The sequence below is a fragment of the Rhinolophus hipposideros genome, assembly GCF_964194185.1.
Source record: "Rhinolophus hipposideros genome assembly, chromosome: 1".
Classification (NCBI taxonomy): domain Eukaryota; kingdom Metazoa; phylum Chordata; class Mammalia; order Chiroptera; family Rhinolophidae; genus Rhinolophus; species Rhinolophus hipposideros.
Genome location: NC_138047.1, coordinates 94,733,238 through 94,757,182, shown reverse-complemented (window position 1 = coordinate 94,757,182; position 23,945 = coordinate 94,733,238). Strand labels below are relative to the sequence as shown.

General features: G+C 34.8%; 1 protein-coding gene across 1 annotated transcript in view; it reads right to left on the bottom strand.

The window, feature by feature from the left end:
- Positions 1–23,945, bottom strand: part of DHX15 (DEAH-box helicase 15) — a 53,264-nt gene that overhangs the window by 7,789 nt on the left and 21,530 nt on the right. Inside the window, exons 4-11 of the mRNA XM_081033669.1 lie at positions 20,646–20,805; positions 17,697–17,915; positions 12,532–12,699; positions 5,813–5,899; positions 4,644–4,793; positions 4,135–4,243; positions 3,593–3,784; positions 586–708 (exon numbers count right to left, since the gene is read on the bottom strand). Of these exons, the coding sequence (XP_080889795.1) occupies positions 586–708; positions 3,593–3,784; positions 4,135–4,243; positions 4,644–4,793; positions 5,813–5,899; positions 12,532–12,699; positions 17,697–17,915; positions 20,646–20,805 (1,208 nt within the window). The remainder of the gene's footprint in view (positions 1–585; positions 709–3,592; positions 3,785–4,134; positions 4,244–4,643; positions 4,794–5,812; positions 5,900–12,531; positions 12,700–17,696; positions 17,916–20,645; positions 20,806–23,945) is intronic.

Genomic DNA, 23,945 nt, shown 5'->3' with positions numbered 1-23,945 from the left:
CCATTAAACCCACTCATACACAGCTTACTGTTTTTTAACCTTTGCCAATTACATCGGTGAGAAAATGGTACCTCTCAGTAATAATGCATTTCTTGAAGAGTTGAATTTTGCTTCATGAGAATTACAGACCACTTATAGCCTGACTGAGAATGGTCATTTACATTTGTTGCCCATTTTCCTACTGCTAGTTTTATTTTATGTAAGAGCTATTTATTAAAAAATATTACAATAATGATTCTCTAAATGATACAAAACTATTCACAAAAAAAGGCAAAATATGTGAAAATGAACAGAAGTTAAGTATATCAAAATATATATGTTAGAGGTAAATTTTATACAAGTATTTCATTTTTATTGCCGTGTTTTCCAGCTTTCTATAATTGCTGTCCCCCATCGCTGATTATAAAAGTAAAACTTTAAAAAACATTGGCAATTTCTATCTTCAGTGTTAGTTTTTTCTAAAGTACCTCTGGGGTTCTAATGTAAAGTTGTCACAAACAATAAATGAAAGTAAGATGAAGAAACATCTTATATGATGCATGTGACATTTAGACAAAGAGTGCCTTCAATGTAATTGACACTTACTTTGTTTAAAAGCGTGGTAGACATTCAGCAGTGTCAGATGATCTCCATCTATGTGGGCAAATCTCATCTTGGCCTCATCTGCGGCTTTCTTGGCCTCCGTGGGGCGAACAAAACACTGTGGGACTAAACAAGGTTGGTATGGGCCCAACACAAACGCCCATATCGATGAGTCACGCATTCACAGACAGAGGAACAAGGCCTAGCTAGGTCAGTTCACAGAGCATAGGGCAGGGCAGGATGGCCTCCAACTGCATCTTGGACTGTTTACTACCTTGATTTGGTACATCAACACCTAACCCCATCTGTAAGACAAGAGGGTTTCAAAGCTACAGAGTACCTGATTACTTTAACTAGATCTAAAAGTAGGCATCAGACAGCTATTCTGAAGGCCATCGAGATACTAGAAAGCTCGACTTATTTCAAAAACCAGTGCTGATAGCTCTACCAATAACCAGAATTATGGTGTCAATAGCCTTTTAGCTAGATGTGATTTTTCAAAAGGCCATCCATTGAACCCACTGAATGGCTATGAGAGTTAAGAAGCTACACTTGCCCACTGCAGGGCTAAAAACTTTCCAACCAGTCTACTACCACATTTCTATCGTAATTTTTTTTCCCTAGGGCTGTGGCTATTGCCAACTGGTGGGTATCACTATTAGCACCGGTGAGCAGAAGCATACGAAACATTTAAAAAAAAAAAGAAAAGAAAAGAAATCTTGGGTTTTGATGATAGCAGTAGTGGTGGAAGGTTAAACCGCCTTTGAATTAAGAAAATTCAAAAAGGCTGGAGATATTCAGCCTAGTTTTTCAGCATTTTAATAAGATTAGTAAATAAAGCCCCAAGTTTTTTTTTTTAAAAAACCTGTTATTTGAATCAAAACCTCAACATAAAAGCAAAATCCAATTATTTAAAAAGTTGACAATTAGTCTGAAACAGTCATTATTTCAAGGGTCATCAAAATATGTAACTACAGTATTTGTGTAGAGCCTCAGTATTAATTCACATAAAAGTTTAAGTTGTTACAAAGCGTGCACTACATTTTTTGAAATACAACTTTCCTTAATTTACTTTAGCAATTCCATAGTCATAAAGGCATACGAAAATAAAAATAACTTAACAGCTGGGGACTTTGTCAACACATTTTTAAAGCTGTTAAAACCTTGTCAATTCAAAAAATTATAAATTATCAGTTCAGATAGAAGATAATGGGAATAATCGACAATGAAATCATATACAGTATCAAATTTCTCTTTCCCATACAGTTTCCCCTTTAAAGAAGCCAAAGAAGCCAAAGAGAGACAATGACACATGATCACAGTAAATAGTAAAAGTCTTGCTTAATGTATTGAAGCAAGTAATTCATAAAAGTACAGAAACCTCTCAGAGCTGTGAAAGTTAATGTGAACTAGCTACCAGTTATTAGTAGGAATAAGTAGCACCCCATAAGGCCCCTGATTTGCACTATTCATACCAGGACCTGAAAACTTCACAAACTATTTAAATGGAAAACAAAGCATTACAAACAAGCTCAGCAACCTTTTTGTTCCATGAGTTCTTCCTCACCCTTCAACATTTCCCCCAACAAATGCCATGCTTAATAACTGTTCACTCTCTTGATGTGTTAAAATGACGACCAGTAAACCCTATGTTTTGCACAACTATTACAAGTAAGACATGTAATTGGAAGATTTCATCTGCATCACAATGACCAATTTTGTAAGGGACTAACATGCTAAACTCAAACAATGGTTATTATATAGTATTCCTGACGAGAGAGAACTTGGAAAAATAAAAACTGGACAAATAACAAATAAACACACAAATAATCTGTTAACTCTTGCCCTCTTTCTCTAAAAACTAAAACCTTGGGATAAGCACCACTGGGAAATCTAACGCACAACATATAAGAAAGGCAGACAACAACCTACCACCACCTCCGCAAGTGAGACTACAATTTAATTAAAATGATTCAATACACTGCCCTGCCCATCTGCTCTGAGTCTGATCAGTCATAACTCTGAAAAAAAAAAAACATTTGAGCTAATTCTTAGGAAAAAAAAATTCACACCATTAAAATATACCATACATCTAAACTAGGCCGAAATTTTTATTTTTAGAAACGTTTTTAATTTATTCTTTAATTCCGTATAACATTTTTAAATTATCTGAGGCATAAGTTATAATAAAGACAGATAAACCACTCTGTGACCAGAAGTCAAGTCTCCCCAGTACTAAAACTATTATGGAATACCTCCATGGTCACTAAAAACTTTGATGTTTAGCTAGAAGAGTCAGTGTATATTTATTTGTATGTTAACAGTATTTCTTCTTTTTAGAAAGTGTAATTTCCAAATTACTATTCATTTGTGGCTTAAACTTTACTGCTACTAAAATAGCACTACAGCTTAATGTTCCAGTTTTCAAAATTAGCAATTTTTTCTATTAGGTGTATTTTCTTAATCAAGTGTCTTTCTTCTATTGTAAAAAACCTGTTATCAGATTACATTTTAAGCCCAAAACTCTACATTACTACTTATTTATCTGATGCTAAGCTTGAAATTTATGATGATAGCCACTGGAATACATATTTATATAAGCAGAAAAAGCTTACATTAAATGATAGTTTAGGTTTCTCTCAGGCTCACTTAGTAGTGCCGAATACTAGAACAAAGTCCTTCTTGTATTGTCAGTAATAAACCACAAAACTGACAGACCTACCAAAGACTTCAGTTACAATGGTGTTCAGATTGATTTTCTTACTGAAATTTTTATTTGCACTCAAGAGAGCCAATGTTTTTACTGTATTTTGTGCACAATGACTTGCTTTACTTTTTCTAAATAATGTCATTATAAAGCTATTTACAAGGTATTTAGGAAACAGAATGAGTTCCTTAAAACCATCTATAAAATCCACTATCATACTAAATATTAAAAAACAAAACCAAAAGTGAAGTCCACCCAAACTTTGAGGAGCTGGGTTTTTTTCAGTTCCTTTCCCTCTATTACCTGACAACATAGCAGTAATAGATAGGACCTCATTAGAACAGTTGTAGTCACAACTTGCAATAACCATTTTAGCGAGCTGCGGGTCTAGAGGAAACTCTGCCATCATGGATCCCAGTTCAGTCAGATCCCCATCGTCATTTAAAGCAGCCAGGTAATTCAAAAGTTCTAGGGCTCTCATCAGAGTTTCGGGAGCTGGGGAAAAAAGGCAATCTATTAGACAAGCTGCCTTCAGCAAGCAAAAATGTCGACAAAGTACAAACTATTAGAAGCATTCTCACTTTTGATCCTTCCATGGACCAAATTAAAAACTCAAATTGTCAACAAACTCAATTACGAACATCTCCCAGAATAATATAGTTATTCTGAAGGAAAGAAAAAGCTGTTCATATAATTGTCACTCTTTTAGTTTTAATGCTAACACATAGGACTTACTTGATGCTTATTCGAAGAAAAAGGTAAAATGTTTTTTATATGTAGACTAAATAGGATACAGAGAAAAGAGAATCAACTTTGGTTAAGGTAACATATGCTGAGATTCATACCTGGTGGATCCATAAAATCAAAATGCACCAAATCATCAATACCAAGTTTCTTCAACTGTAACACAACTGATCCTAAATTAGAACGCAAAATCTCAGGATAGGTGTTATCCTAGCAAAAAACAAAAATGTTTGCTTTGTTAAATATTCCTCAATCCTCTTGCTCCAGAAAACAAAACACATCTATTCTCTGCCTCCTTAGTTATTTACTTTGCATTATTTCTACACCACTGACTCACATGAGAAATATACTTGTGGAATAGATTCAAAAGGAATGACACTTTCTGTGAATTATCTTTATAGGGTTCAAAGCGTTACTGCTGCTGCCCACCTTCACTTCCAAGTGTAACAAGAGTTGCAGTGCTAGACCATACCAATAATCTCACTCAGGAAAATACTAAGAAGTTTATGGTGCGAAAAGGTAAGATGAAGCAAATGAAGCAATTTTCCTGTGGTAACAAATCCAACTTAATCTTCCAAACACGTAGGAAGGATACAGTAAAACCTCGTACCTGCATTTCTGTTTTATAAGCTTTCTCTGTGTAAAGTCTGAAGCATTTCCCAGGTCTGGTACGTCCAGCTCGACCAGCCCTTTGTTGAGCTGAAGCTTTACTAATAGCTGTCACCAAAAGGGATTCAACTCTGATTCGAGGATTGTACACCTATTAGAATGGAAACAACAGAAGAATGACTCTTTCTTCAATTAAACACAAAACTGTGATCTAACGGAAGTACCCAAAGCCCATAGCTAATTCCCAAAAGAAACACAGTATGATGACCACCACAAATCACACTGTCACAGAAGCAGAAGTCGTCATCCTAATACCTTAACTTCCTTTCAGATGTTCTGACTCTGTTCTGAAAGATTGAAGCTAACATGAAAAAGCTCTTATCTAACACATAGATCATCTTTACTTTTCCTAATTGAAAATAATTTCAGTTCGACCAGTTTTACACCTTGCTTTTATAGTGGATAGCACTGAAGGCTTCTGCCTGAACAGAACCTGTCAATTCTAACACCTGATGTTCAGAGTGGACATCAAGAAAAATATTTTAAACTTGGTCCAGAAGTCAGTTATGAACTTTCAGTTTAAAGGGAAAGTTTTCCATCAAAAAACATGAATATTATGTACAACAAATTTTCCCAATTACATAAAATTTGATATAAAACGTAATCAAAGATCTTTAAATAATAAAACATAGAGTATTTACTGAGTAGTCATTTCATTTGGCAAAAGTGCTTGGGATTCAGTAACTAAAGGTTAACACAGTACCTTTTCCCCAAATACTATGCCTGGCATATAACAGGAACTCTAATTTAGTTGGTAAGTAACTTATCTGCAGGGATAGTCCTGTAATCTTAAGACTACCCCCATATTCCGTAAATAAACATACAAACCAAAATCCCATTATTATATAGAAACAAAGGAAATGCAGGCTTAAAAATAAAACCACAAAAGAAAAAGCGTAAGATTATACACTAAACATGGGCTTAATATGTTAGAGCCAGTTAGAGCACAAATGGCTCAAATAATGGAAGTCTGAAAAATGAAACACAACAGAAAAATAATTCTAAAAAAAGAATTCAGAAATTAAATTTCAGCCATTAAATGAGTAGGCAGTAAGTACTGTTAAGCTAACACTAATTTATAAACTATACGGCGATCATACTAGTATGTACCTTCTGCTTTGCAAATCCAGGATCAATCACAAATACCACACCATCTATTGTCAAAGATGTCTCTGCAATGTTAGTTGACACAACTACCTGTTTAGAAATAAATAGTACATAAATGATATCACGAGTCAAAATTCGAATAACAGTAAGATTAACTTTCACTAACATCGAATTTCAATCCAGTAAACAAACTTAAAGGTTTGATCTTCAATGGCCAATGCTACAAAAAGACTAATATTTAAGAATTCAAAATTTTATTTACCTCATCAAAGCAACTTCCTTTTTCAACAAAAGCTATTACTTCAGGTTATCACTCAACAAATTATGTTTTGGTTATTCAAACAGAAGGACAGCATCAAAACGAAAATATCAATAAAGCAATACAGCTTACCTTACGAAATGTCTCCAAGAACACTTCTTGGTTAATATCAAAACTCCATAAAACATGTACACCTTTCAAAACTTTCAGGCAATATTTACAAAGAAAAACTTTGTGCTACCAAAACTCAACATTTTAAACAAAATGGCACATGGGGGGGGGGGGGGAATCTCAAGCTACAATCCAAGAAGAGTTAGCAGATCATGAGAATGAAATGGAGATGTTTTAGAAAATTATACAATCTCAAAGGGGATGACACGTAATATGTCACTGCATAAACTCAATTTTTAAGAATCAGTTGAACTTTTCATTGACAGGGAATAATGTTTAAAGCATTCACATACTAATATGATAGCTTGCTTTTTTATGTGGTGTTTTACAATATTTTAGGTGTTTTAGGAAATTGATTAGGGACTTGAGAATAACATGTTACATGTTTTTTCCCTTTTTAAACAATGGAAAAATGAGATCATTAGTATTTTTACTCAGAACATCTGATTTTCAGGAACAGATTACTGCCGTTAAGTGGGAGATGCCTGTACATGCAAGCAGCTGACACAGAAGATAAATCAGATACAGAGTCTGCTCTTATAGCTTTTACAGTTTGTAAAGGAAGATTAGACATGGATAGAAAGTGTAAATGACACCAAAGATGCCCTGTGAGATTTAAAAAGGGTTTACTTCCACAAGGAAAGCTTCCTGAGAAAATGGCATTTAGGCGATATTGAAGGTAAGGAGGGATTTACCCACAAGAGAAAAGGGACGAGCACTAGCAACAAAAGGTTCAGTTTGAAAAAGGACACATACCGAGTTTCCCCGAAAAGATCTAGCCAGACCATTAGCTCTAATGCGTCTTTTGGAGCAAAAATTAATATAAGACCTGGTCTTATTTTACTGTAAGTTTTACTTTTACTTGTAGTAAAATAAGACCGGGTATAACTAATATAATATAATATAATATAATATAATATAATATAATATAATATAATAACGGGTCTTACATTAATGTTTGCTCCAACAGGCGCATTAGAGCTGATGGACCGGCTAGGTCTTATTTTCGGGGAAACATGGTAGGCAAGAAGGTCCCTAGGCACATCAACAAAACAACTCATGCAAACAGGAGATCTTGGAGATTTAAAAACTTACTGGAGATTCACTAACAGGAGATTATTTTAAAATGATTTACATGTCTACAAACAAAATGTGTCCTTTTTCCATTGATCGGTTTAAAAGACTGCTAATCAAAAAATGAATAAGAAAACAAGATGTTTTGATGTGACTAAAATACATTTTTAAAGACATTTAGATGACACGGATGGTTAATAACTAGAACGAAAGCAAACATAAACAAGGTATATAAAGTTGACAGGTGAGCTTGAATAAAGAGAACCTGAGTTTAATATTGTTATAGAAAGTGTCTCGTAGGAGAAGCAGCAATGAATTTAGAGGTAGGTGGCAGAGCCAGCAGTCAAACCTAAGTAGCTAAGTAGTAGTAGAAAGGTTTTAACACTATCAAGCTTCAATTTTCTTTGGTAACTCTGATCAGTCTAGCTAAAACAAGATTGAAAAAAAGAAAGATAAAAAATACGAAATTATAAACTATAAAGAACTTATTACATGTTTGTGATTATATAAGAGGTCTGGTCATCTGGAATTCTGGAGTGAAAATTGATATAGTTCTGGATAGATCTTTAGGACAATGGAATAGCTTTTTTAAAAAAAAAGTTACTTGGAAAAAATGCATTGCACATATTACTACTTCTAGAATAGAATACAGACAATGGAATAAGAATTTCTTGATGTTACCAACTCTTTAGAGTTATTTAAAAATAGTTAATTTCTCTCCACAAAATAATTTTATTTGGTGTGCATTTTTTGTTTCTACGTTTGTGACAAAGTATGAAATACTTAAAAGGAGGTGAGAATGTGTGATTCCCCAAGTGTTTAAGAATCAGGTGATCATGCCAACTTGGCAAGCGCCATGTCATTACTGAGTCTTCTGCCATCTAAAAGTCAAACTCTAAAATATGAGTGTTAAAAACGACCTTACAGAAGGATGATCTCTGGACTTTCTCCAAAGATTAAAAGTAAACTGGTAAAAAAGCTTTAAAGTAGTAACAATTATTTTTTTGAGTAGGACCTATCTATCATAGATTTAACAGTTACTAAAGTGTGTCTATCACCATGAAAAAAAGGGCATGGTTCTGAACCCATTAAGAGCTAGATTTGGGGACAAAGAGGAGGAAAATTCATGTAACAAACTGCATGTCTTTGAGGGTACTTCTAATGACTAGAGCTCGAGGAATAATAAAGCTAGCTATGGTTAAATAAAACATACACATACATAATGCAAAAGAACAAATAAATGAGATGATAAAAGTTATCTAGCTGACTTGAAATCTTAGCAACGAGGAGAGGCAAGCCCTAAGTATATTCTAGATGTAAAACAGCATCTGATCTAATTAAGAACTGGTGAGAACACAACAAATTCATCCCCAATTTGTCCAGGGGCAAACACATGACCAATGGGACTATATATATAAATGGTAAAAGCTTTCTAGACTCTAACTGGGCAATAAGTGTTCAAAGGGCCTTAAAAAGTGTTCAAACCTCATTGGCCAAATAACTGTTTCAGGTAAATAACCCCAAATACAAATAAACTCTATGGCAAAAAGTTTGATATTCTTGCCCTTTTTCTTTTTGTATATTAAGTGTGTGAACAGTAAGCTTTCATCTAGTTTTAGGATACAGCTACATTATACCCTCAACACTATACCTTCTATTGGAATCCACTATGATTTATTTCAGTAAGTTCACTTCAAAGTAGTAGAACTCAGCATACTTTACTTGCTCTACTTGAATAATTTTTGGGACATAACAATACACTTAGGTTAAACTACTTTGGATTTTTAGTCTCCAGGGAACTCTGAGGAGGTCTCCAATTCAGAATGGATATTAACTTATTTGTTTGTACACATGCCAGCAGCACCACACCAAGTTATCTTCAAACAGTGGATCATTAAGTCTCTCTTTGAAACTATAGATCCATCTCCACAAGGGCCATTTCTCTTTTTTATTGAGCGATGTATGCTCTGAGCTATGTTAATTAGTAAACTGTAAGATAGGCTACAGAAAAATCAGGTATTTGTATGGACAAAATGAAAACTAAATAAAATCAAAGAATAATTGCTAGATTTTAATAACAAATCTATAATGCAGCAATTATAAGTCTCAGTCAAAAGATATATAAGTGATTTACTGATGAGTAAACTTTAATATGTATACACGAATGCTGTTGCTGTAGCTTAAAGTCAAATACTTGAATAAACATCAAGCATTATTATAAAAATAAGTAAAAATATCTATCCCTCACATAAATACATGTATTGCATTCTCAACCTTTCTTAATCATTAGAAACTTGAAACAGTTCACCATTAGCACGCATTATGTTAGAAATCTACCTAAATGGAACTAAGTAACTAGTTGTAAAAGGAATGCTAGTTAAGTCCCCCAGATGCCCATAAAACTTTACCTGTAACATAGGCTACATTTAAAAAATTTAACACTTTTAAAAAGCTTTGTTAGTTTGACCAAAAATTATAAACTATTTTGCATAAATATAAAGAAAAATAACAAGACACTACCTTCTAAAAGGTACCCACCAAATATACAGTAATACAAATTACAATTATTTTGGTGGAATTTTAAAAACTATTAAATAATTCTCTTTGTTCCAAACCTTTCAATAATTACACTCCGCTCTATGCTATTATCTTTCTTTTAGAACAAAACAATTAGAATTAAAACAATTTAACAAAATGAATCAAATTGAATTTTGTTTTACACAACTGGAAGCAGGAAGTCCCTAAATGTTCCTACGTAATTTTAAATTAATTGTGACCATCAGTGACAGTTAACACTCTTGAATGAAAGCTCCATTCCAGTAACTGGCACAGTGTAATGTTTAATAAATTCCTGATGGAGGGGTCAAGCCTTGGCCTCTAGTTCTTTGTTTTATAAGGTAGACAGGATATTATCAAAGTTGTGTCATTTGTTAACAACAGGAAAACACTAGTTTTTCCCGTTCTAGTATCCATCCACCCGCTCTCCCTCATAGAACGCGTGTGAACCATAATTCTTACCCTTGTCTCCTTCCCCGTAAACTCACCAATCCCTTCTCCCTTTCTACCTGGGCCGGCCAGGCCCTGGGTTTGGTGGTCACTTGCTCATCTTGGCTAGTGTGTTTCAGTTCTCCCAGGTTTTCAGTTGGCACCCCTACCTCCTTGTGGAGTAAATCCTCCTTTATGAACTGGCCTTCTATAAAATATTTTCATTTTCCCTTAAACATGGGCTTCAAAGTATTCTTCCTCAACATACAAATGATGTATCAATTGCCAAGGAAGTCCTTCCTCTCTCCAATCATCCAGGGAAGCTATGACAGTGCTCTTCTCAACCTTTAAGATGAAGATGACTTATTTGATAAAGATGATTTCCCAATAAGAGATCCTATAGCTCTAGCTGAACAAATGACTATCAATAGCTGAACGAAGTACCATCAATGGATGATGAAGTTGCATCGGCCCATGGTTACGATTCTAAATTAAAAGCCAAGGTAAGCCCAAACTTTGGGGACCCCAATGGTCCCCCATCATCTCTATTATAACCAGCTGCTCAAAGAATCACTTTTCAGTGAAAAAATATTCCTCAATATCCTTAGCATTCACAAGAACACAGAAAGCAATAGTTTAAACACACAAAAAAACTAATTCTACTCCATGGGTTTAAATTGCAGATTCATGCATTGAATTGGCACCTAAATTAACAGAGCAAAGAAGGGCTCACATGTAAAATGAGTTTTAATAAGTGTGGGCCCATATATCTCAAAGTAACTTAAAACGGAATGAAATGAATAACATGAAAAGACAACATTAAATCTTGCTGTATGCCAATTTTACTCAAGGATAGATAAAAACCATTTTAAAATTACACAAATGCAGATATACAAAATGCACTTGATTTCAAGAAAAATTAAATCCTCTGCCCGGAGGATGCATTAACTCATTACTATGGAAATGCTAAAAAATTGCTACTTTATATACACTGTTGATACTATAGAATCAAGCTAAAAACTTGAGAATTAGTATTTTCAGTGAACAAATCACCTTCAAAAACACTGTATACTAAATGTATCTCATAAAACTTCTATTTCCCACCTTGCCCAAGTTCAGAATGCGCATAAAGTAACAAGAGAAAAATATTTGAAGTTGTTCTACAGACAACATGACAATAATTGTGAAGTACAATATTAATGAAGCTATTTTTTAAGTCATTCATGACTCTTGCTGATCTATGAAAAATTCAAAAACTGATTTCCCCCCATCAGCCTGTTAATTTCAATTCCACTAGGCTGGTGATGTATTTCCATTCAGTAAGTTCTTTCACTTTGAAAAATATTTTAGGTTCATTTAACTTTTACACAGCCATGTAAAGAAATACTAAGCCATGATATAGTTAATATATTTATTAATTTGTAATTTTTCAAATCATTGAAAATATTAGCAAAAACATATATGAAAAGCAACAGATTCCAAAATTGACCAGTACATAATAAATAAGTATTTCAGATAAAAGACTTCTTTCTACACAAATATACTCAACAAACTTATAGTGGATTATTTACAAGGGCCTATTTTGTTTTAGATGCTAGTATTCTTAAAAAACAAAAGCATAGCTGCAGTTTCCAGCTAGAACTCAGATCCCCTTCCAATCCCCAACAAAGCACCCAGAAACAGGGTTGGAAAAATCCTTGTTCCCTTCCTGTGCCAGGCACACACCTACACCAAAAGATCCACAGATCCTGCCCGCAAGAAACCCACATTATCTATGCAGTGTAATCTGTGCTACCTAAGAGATCTGTGCAGTCAACATTTTATACCTATAGAAATGACACTGGTTAGATATTGAAGAAAATTCTAGGCAGAAGCCAAGGCACTGAAGAAAAAAGTGCTTAGCTTTTGCCAAGTGATTTAAGGGAAGAACGAGAGCACTTGGCTATCTTTCCCCTTTCTTAACCCACTCTAACCAACCTTCCATTTGCTAAGAGGTGACTTCCTAAGAGGGGGAAAGCTGCCCCTGCTCTTTCTCTGAGGTCAAATGATATGCAAAAGTCCCCCTGAATACGTTTCCTTCTACTGACTTTTAAAACGCAGATGATTTTGTCATGTATAATTCAGTTCACAACCACCCGTAACTTAAGTCCTCTGTAATTCAATCAGGTTTGCTGTCTCATAGACAACTCTTAAAGTACACACGAAATGTTTATAAAGAACATTTCTATGCTACCTTTCTTCCAATTGCTCCATTCTGTTTTTTGGGAGGCGGAGGTTCAAAAATGCGTTGCTGTTGCTGAGGTGGGAGTGTAGAGTATAATGGAATGATTTTAATGTCACCAACTTCAGGGCCCAAATCATCAACCTCACGTTTTATTCTCTTACAGGCTTCATCAATTTCCTACAAAATAAAAGTTTGAGTTTGTAAACAAAACGAATATACACTGAACATTTTAAGTATTTATCACATTCCGAGTTTTATGGGCCATATTTTCAATTTAGTAATCAAAACTGATTTAACAAATTTCATTGGGATTTCCAAAATAATCCAAGAAACTTTATGACTGCTGTAGCCAAATAAACACAAACTGCCCTATTGGCATCCCACACTCCTTTTAAGAGTCATTGGATGTTCTGATTCTCAACAAACTGCATTCAAATTGAAAATTCTCATCCAGGAATATTTAATTGTACTCATAACCTTTTTAACTTTTACAATCTAAAATTGATGTGCCAATAGGTTGGTGCTAAAAAGTAACTGTGGTTTAAAAGGTTTAAAAATTGCAAAAACCACAAGTACTTTTGCACCAACCTAACAGATTTTTTAAAAAGCCAGTTAGTCTTTAATGTCATGTTGTCACTAACACAATTATATGGAAGATTTTTTCATGTTCCTAATGAGGACACACACCTCTACATCATCAACGTACTTAAGAAGTAGGCTAATCCAAATATTTTAGAGTATCTTCAAAAATTTCCCCACCACAGAAAACTATTTCACAATACATTTGCATTCAAATCCAGGTTTAAAGAGAGGACACCATCAGTATGAGAAAATGTGAAAGACTGAGAGAGGTAGGTGGAGGCTCTCGGGGTTGGCAAAGGGACTTAAAAATCAGGAGAGAGACGTATTTTAAATTTCACTGAAGCATTAATTCAATTAAATTCAGAAGTATGTTAAATGATTTGGCATTCTGTCCAATGAAGGACCCAATCAGAAACTATCCTTATCAACAAATCTTTTATTCAAAACACAGATTTTTTACAAAAGGAAAAACTTTTCAGTTAAATTTATTTCGTATTTCTATTATATCAAACTAGGTTAATTTTCCTCGAAATGATTTTAAATCAAAGTACAACTTTTTTCCATGCTAAAGAACACAAAGGTCTTGAATACTTAAAATTTTGAAATCTTGAATATTTTTCGTCATCTATTCCAAATGTGTAAGGTCTTAAACATTGTGACACAGAAAATTACTACCGTGTTTACCCGAAAATAAGACCTAGCTGGACCATCAGCTTTAACGCATCTTTTGGAGCAAAAATTAATATAAGACCTGATATTTATGTATCACATTTATATTATATTATATTATATTGTATTATATAAGACCCAGTCTTATACTGTATTAAAATAAGACCGGGTCTTATACTAATTTTTGCTCCAAAAGACACATTAGAGCTAATGATCCAGGCTAGGTCTCATTTCCAGGAAAACATGGTATTAAGGATTTGATGTTAATAGTTCTCTTTGAGACCTAAAATTTCTAAAAGAAAATGAATGAATGTCATTCACTGGAAGAAAAACACAACAAATTAAACAAATATTTTCAGAAAAAATTTGCTTTCAAATGCTGTATCTAGATTAGAATGCCCCCTGCTGGTATGCAAACACAAAATTAATTTTTTTCTAAAATAAAAAAGGAAAACAGCCGCCAAAATTCAGAATATTTGCAATTTTGTTAATTTAGCCATATTTGACGGGAAAATAAATGATTAGAAATCACCAAACATCCAGATTTCACACACAGTACAAGAAAATTAAGTGCCCCAAATCGTACATTTGTAGATTCCAGAATTTTAACAAGGTAATTCCAACTTTACTTGGGACTAGACTATCCCAATCTAAGCCGATATGGAGCTACAACAAAATCACTACTTCATGGGATACAAAGACATCTCTAAACACGACTTATGTTTTTTATATAAAAACAAGTTTTAAAACTGCAGCAAAATTTTCCCTTGGAGCTTACCCACCTCGATAAAGTCAATATTGTCAGTTCAGAAGACCACAAAACTCACTGACAATCATCAGCATAAAGCAACCATCTGCTCAGTCATGAGCAATACTGAGAAATCAGACAGAAGTTCAAGAGTTTCTGGTTTAAGAAGACTTTCAGCTCCAAAAGCATCAACTATGTTAGTAAATTAAAATGATCCCTAAAGAGGCTGAACTCACTACATGTGGAAAAGACATTTTACTCAGTAAAATTAAAGATAAAAGAATGTGCTGCTTAAAGAATAAAGGATTTCAGTATCTTCAATCAAGTGTGCATTTACAAACAATTGATATTTACAATCATTCTTATCTAATTCAGTAGTGTAGCACCCCGAAGGAATTCATTAGTCCAGATTTTAAGCATTAACATAAAACAACATAAAAAAACATTCTAGAATTCAAGTCTTTCCCAAACTTTCACTAATTAAAAACGATCTCTCCCAAATTAAGTCAGATGATTATAGAAGCACTTTGGTTTAAGTGGTCAAAATGATAATGATCTTAAAACTCATTTTAAATTTTCATGAGATAAACTAAATTTTATGGATGCTATTCAAATTTATGAAGGCATGAGAATGAATTCCCAAAATCTACCATTTAACTAAGTAAAAATAACAGTCACAAACATGAGAAACAATTATTTTACTTATCTTTAAATCACTGCTACTACACACAATCAATAAAACAAAATACATTAAATATTCTGCTACCTTCGCCCGTCTTCAAATTCAAGACTAGTCACCTAAAGGGAACTTAAAAACCTAACAGTACACACACACACACACACACACACACACGAGGTTCACAATTACAGTGACACTTTCTTGAAAGACACATATTTCCCTCTCTAGCACACTCTTGAAAACCACGGGCTTACTTCCTTTCCAGTCCCCTGCTATAGGAATAGTTGCCAAAACTTCAACTATAGAAGTTAACTCCTAAAAGTCTGTCAGGTCCTCACCATGAGGCCATCTGATATTTCTAATAGAATTCTAATATGCTTGGTTATCTGAACATAATAACTATTTTGGTCATTTAAGAAAAAACGCTGTGTACTTCGAGGGAAGTGAGAAACTATTAAAGGCCATACAAAATAAGACAAAAATGAATATCTCACACTACATTACAGTATAAGTACGGTTTTTATGCCATCAAAAAAGCATTTAGAACTCTTGCATACAAAATATATAAAAATTCGTCCATTCAAAACGCATAAAAAGGAGTATCTTCCTTTACCAGTACCAACAGAGGTTTATCGGTAAAACTGAACTTGCAACACATCTTATTTCCCAAAAGAACAAATATGATTCTCTACTCGGAATGATTTGGAACCCTCCTAGGGGACATGTAGCAATGTCTGCAGACATTTTTGGTTGTCAAAACTGGGGCAGGGAGTGTTCTGCATCTAATGGGCAAAGGCTAGAGATGCTAATTAACACCCTACAATGCACAGGGCACCCCACAACAGAGAATTGGCCTACAATGTAAATAGTGTTGAGGTTGAAAAACCCTGCTCTACAGAAAAGAAACTATGGCCAATGGAGCACAAATTATAAATCATACAGACAATATTGAATGGACAAAAACATCAGCCAACATTTATAGCTCTTAACACAGTAACATTTGCTCAAATATTCTATGTTAAACATCTCCGTTTAGCATAACAAACAAGAGTTCACATGCTAGTGGAGGTAGGAGGTGAGTCCCACAGCACACCTGTGAGAGAAGTAGGGCAATTTCCCACCCCACTATTTAGGGTGGTGTCATTAATGCACCCCAGGCATACTGGCTAAAACATTCCTCTGGAGCAGTGAACTTTAACCCCAAGGAATATAAAATGACCCGAGGAACTTGTGAAAGATGCAGATTCCTCTATTTTACCCTCAAATTACACCTGTTTCAGCAAGTCTGGAACAGGGCCAAGAACCTGCTTTGTTTTAAAAAACTCTCCCCACCTAAGCAGGCAATCAATCCACTGACCATACTTGAGAAAAAACGTTCTGGAGCAAAGGTCAGGTCTTTCACTGCAAAGGGCCAAACTATTTCAGGCTTTGCATCCACATACTATCTCTATTGCATACTGTTTTTATTCACAACCCTTTAAAAATGTAAAAGCAGTTCTTAAAATAGTGGGCCATACAAAAACTGTAACAGGAGTCAGCACACAGATATTTAATGTAAATTTACTAAAATTTTATGAAACTAAATTAGTCCCTCCTATCACTAGCCACATTTCAAATATACAAAAGCCATGCTGAATAGCAGATAAGAACACTTCCAGCATTGCAGAAAGTTCTATGGAACAGTACGCTCTTAAACCGTGCTACTTAATCCTTAAGAACTTCAGCATTACTTGGAAGCTTGTTAGGAATACACAATCTCAGGCCCCACCTGACCTTTGAATCAGAATCTGCAGGTTTTATAGTGTGCTGCATGTATATTAGTTTTAGAAGCACATTCTAGAAAATTCACAAAGCCTATTAGAGTAAATGACAGGCTCTAAGAAAACCTCTTGTAAAAGGTTTTATAAAAACTTTTATCCAGACAGCTTTTCCTGAATGTATGTAGCCACTTAAGATTTTCACAGCATACCTATAAACATCTTGTTGGAAACAAGTTTGGAAAATGCTGCACCTGAGAATAAAATTCAACCTTAAAATGAGGTAAATTCTAACTAAGAAATTTCAGTGATTCTTTCCAATTGTCACTGAATATGTGGAAAAACCAAAACAAAACGTAAACATTTGTTTTCATGGTGGATGGGCGCCTCAGTTACAGAGCTCACTCACAAGCTAAAAATAACTATGATAACCTGATTTCACAGCAGCTGTGATTCAAATCCATACCTCAGCCAAACTGTAAATTATCACACCACTGACCAACTAGATCTCTACAAAATCGAGACTAAACTGCTAAAACTTGAAATTCTAAAAGCATTTAACATTCTTAGGATAATTAACTAGAATACAAATGCTAACGGTATAAAAAGGTGTTCTTAGAGTACATGGATAAAAGGGATTATTATCTCATATATAAATACAATGTTTGAAAAAAAACTTTAAATGCTGGGTTAAAAGAATATGCCAAAGGCTGAATAATGAAGCAAATAATGACGATACCTCTTGACCAGTTAAGAAAAGTAGAAGATCTCCCTCCTCTTCTTCACACATATGAATCTGGATCACTGTTCGAATTGCTGCTTCAAGATAATCTCTCTCTGGTTCAGGGGTATAAAAGATCTCAACAGGATGTGTACGCCCAGGAATAGTTAAGAGAGGACAATTATCAAAGTAAATCTGGAATTTTCCTGCATCTAGAGTAGCACTCATAACTATAACCTGAAAAGAAAACAGTAAATTATTTGAAGCTGTCTTTAAGGATTCTTATATAAGGTCTTAAAGAAAAAACAAGTACATTAACGTTTACTGCCACACACACACACACACACACACACACACACACACACACACGTTATAAAGAACCCTACAAGTCTTCATGCTCATAAATTGTGACTTAAATCAAGTAACACAAGACTGGACTATAATAATTTACATTTTAAAAAAGTAGAAATAAACCTCACATCCAATAAACTACAATATCTTCATGAAATAATACCTTAAAAACCAAAGTTTATAAAATTACATAACATGTAAAAGGTTAAAGTGTAGTATGATTACTGCTACATTTATCCAAACACAACCTTACACGTGAGGGAAAAAGAAAATGAAAGAAACAAAAACCCCAGTGGTATAGGTATAAACTTTCTCCCTTCTTCCAAATCACCTTTAATAAGCATGACTTCTTTGTAAAAATTCTTAAAATAAATGTGGGTTTCTTTTTGAAAAGCTGCAGCTACAAAAGACTGTTCAGATGCAGGGCTGCATGACACTGCAATCACCCCTCTATGTAAATCATACATTACATAACCCACTAAAAATTTACTTAAATAGAAAAGGCTCCCCTCCCCCAATAAGTCTATTACAAAATTCTTTATTTCTACTTTGTTTCTCCCTAAAACTTAAATAGCTCATAAAGCTTAATAATGGTAGTATTCATATAGTTCTTCAAACATATTCTTTAAAAGCATAATTTAATTTTTCTAAGAAAAACATACTCAGCTATCAACAATTTTTGAGACCCAGATTCTTTCTGCCCAGTATACAATCCTTCTGTAAATATATATATATATTAACACTGTACTGCAAAAAGGAGGAACTTCATAAACATTGGGAGACAAAAATGTTAGAACATTTAGTTTTAAGCCCTCATTAACATAGTAACACTGGCCAGGGTTACGTGGTATAACAGACAGAAAAAACAAGACACTAGGCTAAGCAATACATTTCTGAGGAGTGGTTTGTTCTGGGTATAATTATTCCCACACTGCAGCATTATGAATTCTAGTGGGTGTATTTTTGTTAGGACAGGGACAAAGATCTGATCCTTAAAGAAGGCCTCTGTACTTAATAGAGTAGGGTGAGCAGCAGGGTTACAAAAATACCACGCTATTAGATTATAAAAAACTGGATGGGTTAGAAATTGAAAAGATTTGGCTTAAAATTACAGTATTAAAAAGTAAAAGTATAGCTCAACTCTAAAACAAAGACAGCAAAATAGATTAAGAAAGAAAAACACCAGTAGAGGTACTTGTTGGTTGCTTCTTTTACAGTTTATTTTTTATACTTGATTAGAGTGATGAGCATGTTCCCTGTTTTTTTTTTATATGAGGTGTGACAATTAGGTTTGCGAACTCATCCCAGAAAAAGTGCTACATACCTCATTGCTGAATATCACTATGGTCACCTTCGAAGTACTCCCCCTGGGAAGATACGCACCGACGCCAGCACCTAGTCCACCCTTCACAGCAATTTTGGAACTCTTTGTCTGAAATGGCCATCAGAGCTGTCGTCGTATTACCCTTGATGTCCTAAATGTCATTAAAACGTCTTCCTTTCAATATTTCCTTTATCTTCAGGTAAAACAAGAAGCCATTAGGGGCCAGATCAGGTGAGTAGGGAGGGTGTTCCAATAGTTATTTGTTTACTGGCTTAGAACTCCCCCACAGACAGTGCCCTGTGAGCTGGTACATTGTCGTGATGCAAGAGCCATGAATTGATGGCGAAAATCATCAGGTCGTTTTCGTCTAACTTTTCACGCAGCCTTTTCAGCACTTCCAAATAGCAAACTTGGTTAACTGTTTATCCAGTTGGTACAAGTTCATAATGAATAATCCTTCTAATATCAAAAAAAAGATTAGCAACTTCATTTTGATTCTTGATTTGGACTGACGGAACATTTTTGGTCGTGGAGAGCTGGCTGACTTCCATTGTGCACATTGACGCTTTGTTTCAGGGTGGTATTTGTACAGCCATGTTTCATCATCAGTGATTAACATGGCCCTAAACATCGTCTTGCCTCTCCAAAAGGTCTTGGCGAACTTCTACTCTCCTTTGCCTTTGTTCATTGGTGAGCTACTTCAGGACCATTTCTGCACACACCTCTCTCATGCCGACATTTTCATGACTGTTTGTCTATGAATGTTTACTTGGTCTGCTATGCTTCTCACAGTCAGCCGATGATTTTGACGCACAATTCGACTAATTTTTGCAATGTTTTTGTCAGTTCTGCTCATTACTGGCCACCCTGACCTCTCTTCATCAGTGATGCGTTCTCTCCCCTCAGAAAAATATTTAATCCATTTGTACACTGCCGTTTTCTTCATGGCATTATCCCCATAAACTTGGACTAACATGTCCCTGATTTCACTTCCTCTCTTGCCAAGCTTAACAAGAAATTTAATGTTTGTTCATTGCTCTAATTCAAGCTCAGTCATTCTTGCGACGGCACACAAAAGCATGCAACAATAATGAACGCCACTCAGCAAGACACCGCCACACTTCGACAGGAACACAGCTGTGAGACACTGATATACCAAGGTTATGAAACCTTCCCGAGCTGTTTGTACAGTGCTGCCAATGTAAGCGCACGGTGGCAAGTTCGCGAACTTAACTGTCAGACCTCATATGTACATGTTTAATGAATGAAACAAGTAAAAGAAATTACTTCACCTTTAAATCTGATCTCTGTCTTACGACTTCCTTCAGAACACCCATGAGAATATCTGTAGCCAATGTCCTTTCATGAGCCTCATCAAGAATTATTACACCATAACGTTCCAGGAGGGGATCATTCATAGCTTCACGAAGTAACATCCCATCAGTCATGTACCTATATTCACAAAGAACGTACTGGTCAAGTTTCATGTAGGGAATTTTAAAATTAAACTTCACGACATAAAAGCAAATTGCAAAAACATCAGGTAAGTCAAAATTAAACCTTTGCCCAAAACAAATGTGCTATTATCTCAATAATCTTTTGCAAAATTAAGTTTCAAGAAAAAATTTTAAGAGTATATATCAAAGAAGTGATGCATTATCAAATCTTGTCAAGTGTGACTGTTAGTGCTGAAATGCACTGAGAAAACATGTCTGATTATGGAACATAATGATCACATCGTTTTACACACATGCCAAAGCAAAATCTGAAGCATACATATACTCAACCTGCAACACAAAACTAAAAAATGACTTTAAGTCGCTTTATGACATCACATCACTAAAATGTTACTACATTCAAATGTACATTTCTTTAAAGGCTTCAGAATTCCCCACTTGAACTAACAACAGGTTCCTGGTTCAAAAAAGCTAAGAGGGCACATGAGTCTACCATCTCTTTCCACTGCCCCACCCAATTCAATGAAATGATGCTAAAGAAGCACAAAAAGGAATACACTCACGGAAATGAGAAGCAGCATTAGTACTAAAGAAACGCTGACAAATATCTATGGAAGAGCAAAGTCAGATGACATCAGCTAGATCAAAGAACCAAAGAAGGGAAACCAGGATAAGGGATGGCTCAGGTCAGCTAATATGGAATCCAGGCACTCAGCTGAAGGTTGGTTTGCAGAACTGTTTCTGTGTCAGCCATCTCCTGTCCTTTCCATTCAGGATACTACTGTCACTAATACAAAATAACTATCTACAACTTATCTTTAGTTTGGCGCCTGGACAAAACAAAGTCAGCCTGCAAATGCTGAAGTCACAGCTCATTCTGTTAAATACAAATCCATGATTTTATTTACAGACTTAAAAGCAGTATAAAATCTGAAGTCATCATTTATGACTTCACTATTTTGGCTCGATTTTTCACAAATTAGTCTAACCTAATCTTTCATGAACCAACTTGATATGTTTAGCTGATGCCATCTGTTGGAGCAGTAAGTTCAGCAAATTGACAGTGTACGAGAAATGAATCCTCTTTATTACACCTGAACACATTTCTGGAATTGACACAGCATTATCTGTAAAACTATTTTATATTAAGACCATGAAAGAAAAGAAGTGCCAATTAAACTATGACTCAGTGCCTTAACGACAGTGCAGCACAGTGCATGAATCAGCTACATTATAGCCTCTCGTTGCTTTGAAATGTCTTTGATCTATCTGAGGATATTTGGTAATTTCTCCTGCCTTCAGATGTTAGTACTGACATGAGATAGGCAATCTTTTCGCACATTATCTCAGTAGCAAACACAATCCAGTTTCATCCACTTGTGGGTAACTTCCTTATATTCAATAAAGTTCTTATGTATTGTTTTGCAAGGCAAAAAAAGAAATTAGTCTCTCTTCCAACAAATATTTGCTTAAATACTATCAAATTTACACAATGCCACTGTTTCCAAGCCTACTCATTTCAATACGAAACCCTAGTGTAACATTTTCGAAGGCATTTTAGTTAGAAAATAAACTCAACATGTAGTCCCAATGTGAATTACGTATTTGCAGTGCCAATACGTATAGCTAGATCAAGTTCAAGAATTCACAGGCAATGACAAACACCAAACTGCCATTAGTTGTAAGACCCTCAGACTGTAAAATGCATATAAATTTCACATATTAAAAATGTGAGAAAAGTCAGAACTGATAAAGTATCAGACTTCAACATGGAAACTCCTTAAAACTCATTTTAAAAAGTACCGTCTTTATTTTGATCTTTTTCCTCCTCACATTCATCACACTTCAGACAACCACAGCAGTCGAGGCATTCAAAAGCAGAGCTGACCCAAAAAATCATTCTTTCATATTTTTCTAAAAGGGGAAATGTTACAAATGGCAGATTGTAAATATTGTAAATTAGATTAATGGAACTATTATTTGTTTTATTAACTATGCATATTACATGTATTAAGTTAAATGGTCAACTAAGCCCAAACCCTGCCTTCCAGGTTCCAGAGCCAGGCTCTTGGATATTCCTCAACACTAATTTGATCATCACCCAGTGATTCAATTCCATGAGATGCTACAGTTATCTCCTGCATAATCAGTTAATATCAGAAGATTGCCGTTTGTACAATAGTCTCAGGAAAAACGACATTTTTACAGTTGGAAGGTCTCTTAAAGATACAATCAAATCAGTTGCTTTTGCAGTAAAGAAAACAGAATATTAGCAGCTAACTTTTCTAGGATCTCAAAACCAGGAAAATAGCTTACTAAGACTAGTATCAGTGTTCCTATCCCAATCAGAAATTTTGAAGGTGGGGCGTAACAATCTGTGTTCTAAAAAGCTTTCATGTCATTCTGATGCTTGCTAAAGTGTGAGCTAAAGTGTGAGAAGCACTAGTCCAAATGAAGAGGTAGATTAAGTAACGTAGATGCCTAAGCAGCCAAACCATCCTTGGAGTTAAGTTAAAAAAGCTCAAATTTTCAATTATGACTGTTTAATTAATAGAGTAAAATAAACAAAAAAACAAACCCAGTGTACTGAGCCGCATCAACTTAGCTTAAGGATTTTTGCAATTGGCGCACACAGATGGCATAGCACAACTACAAGCCAACCACCAACCCCAACCCCAGTCCACATCAACAACTATGATGTATACAAAGCATGGTAAAACATGTGCTGCAAATGTGGTATTATTACTTGTTTATAGTTTTGTTTACATATATTTATAATTTTTCAAAACATCTCACGTAGTCTGGTTCAAAAAAAAAAATCAAAAAGGAAAAATATTCACAGAAAAGTGAAAAATGTTTCCCAAATGAATGCCAGAAAAAATTTAAAACCATGTCTATGCAGGGAAGCAATAATCCCCAATAATTTAGTACTATGCTATTTGGTGCAGGTAGAAACAGTGAGTGAGTGTGAGAGAGAGAACACTCGCAAACACGAATGCCTTCCTTAATTCTCATCTTGAACCACACACCCCCACCCCCGCAAATGCCTGATTGATCAAAGATGTTTAAAACAAAAACAAAATACTAAAGTACAAGGATTAAATCATTTAAAGCAGTCTTGGGCAGGGTCTGATG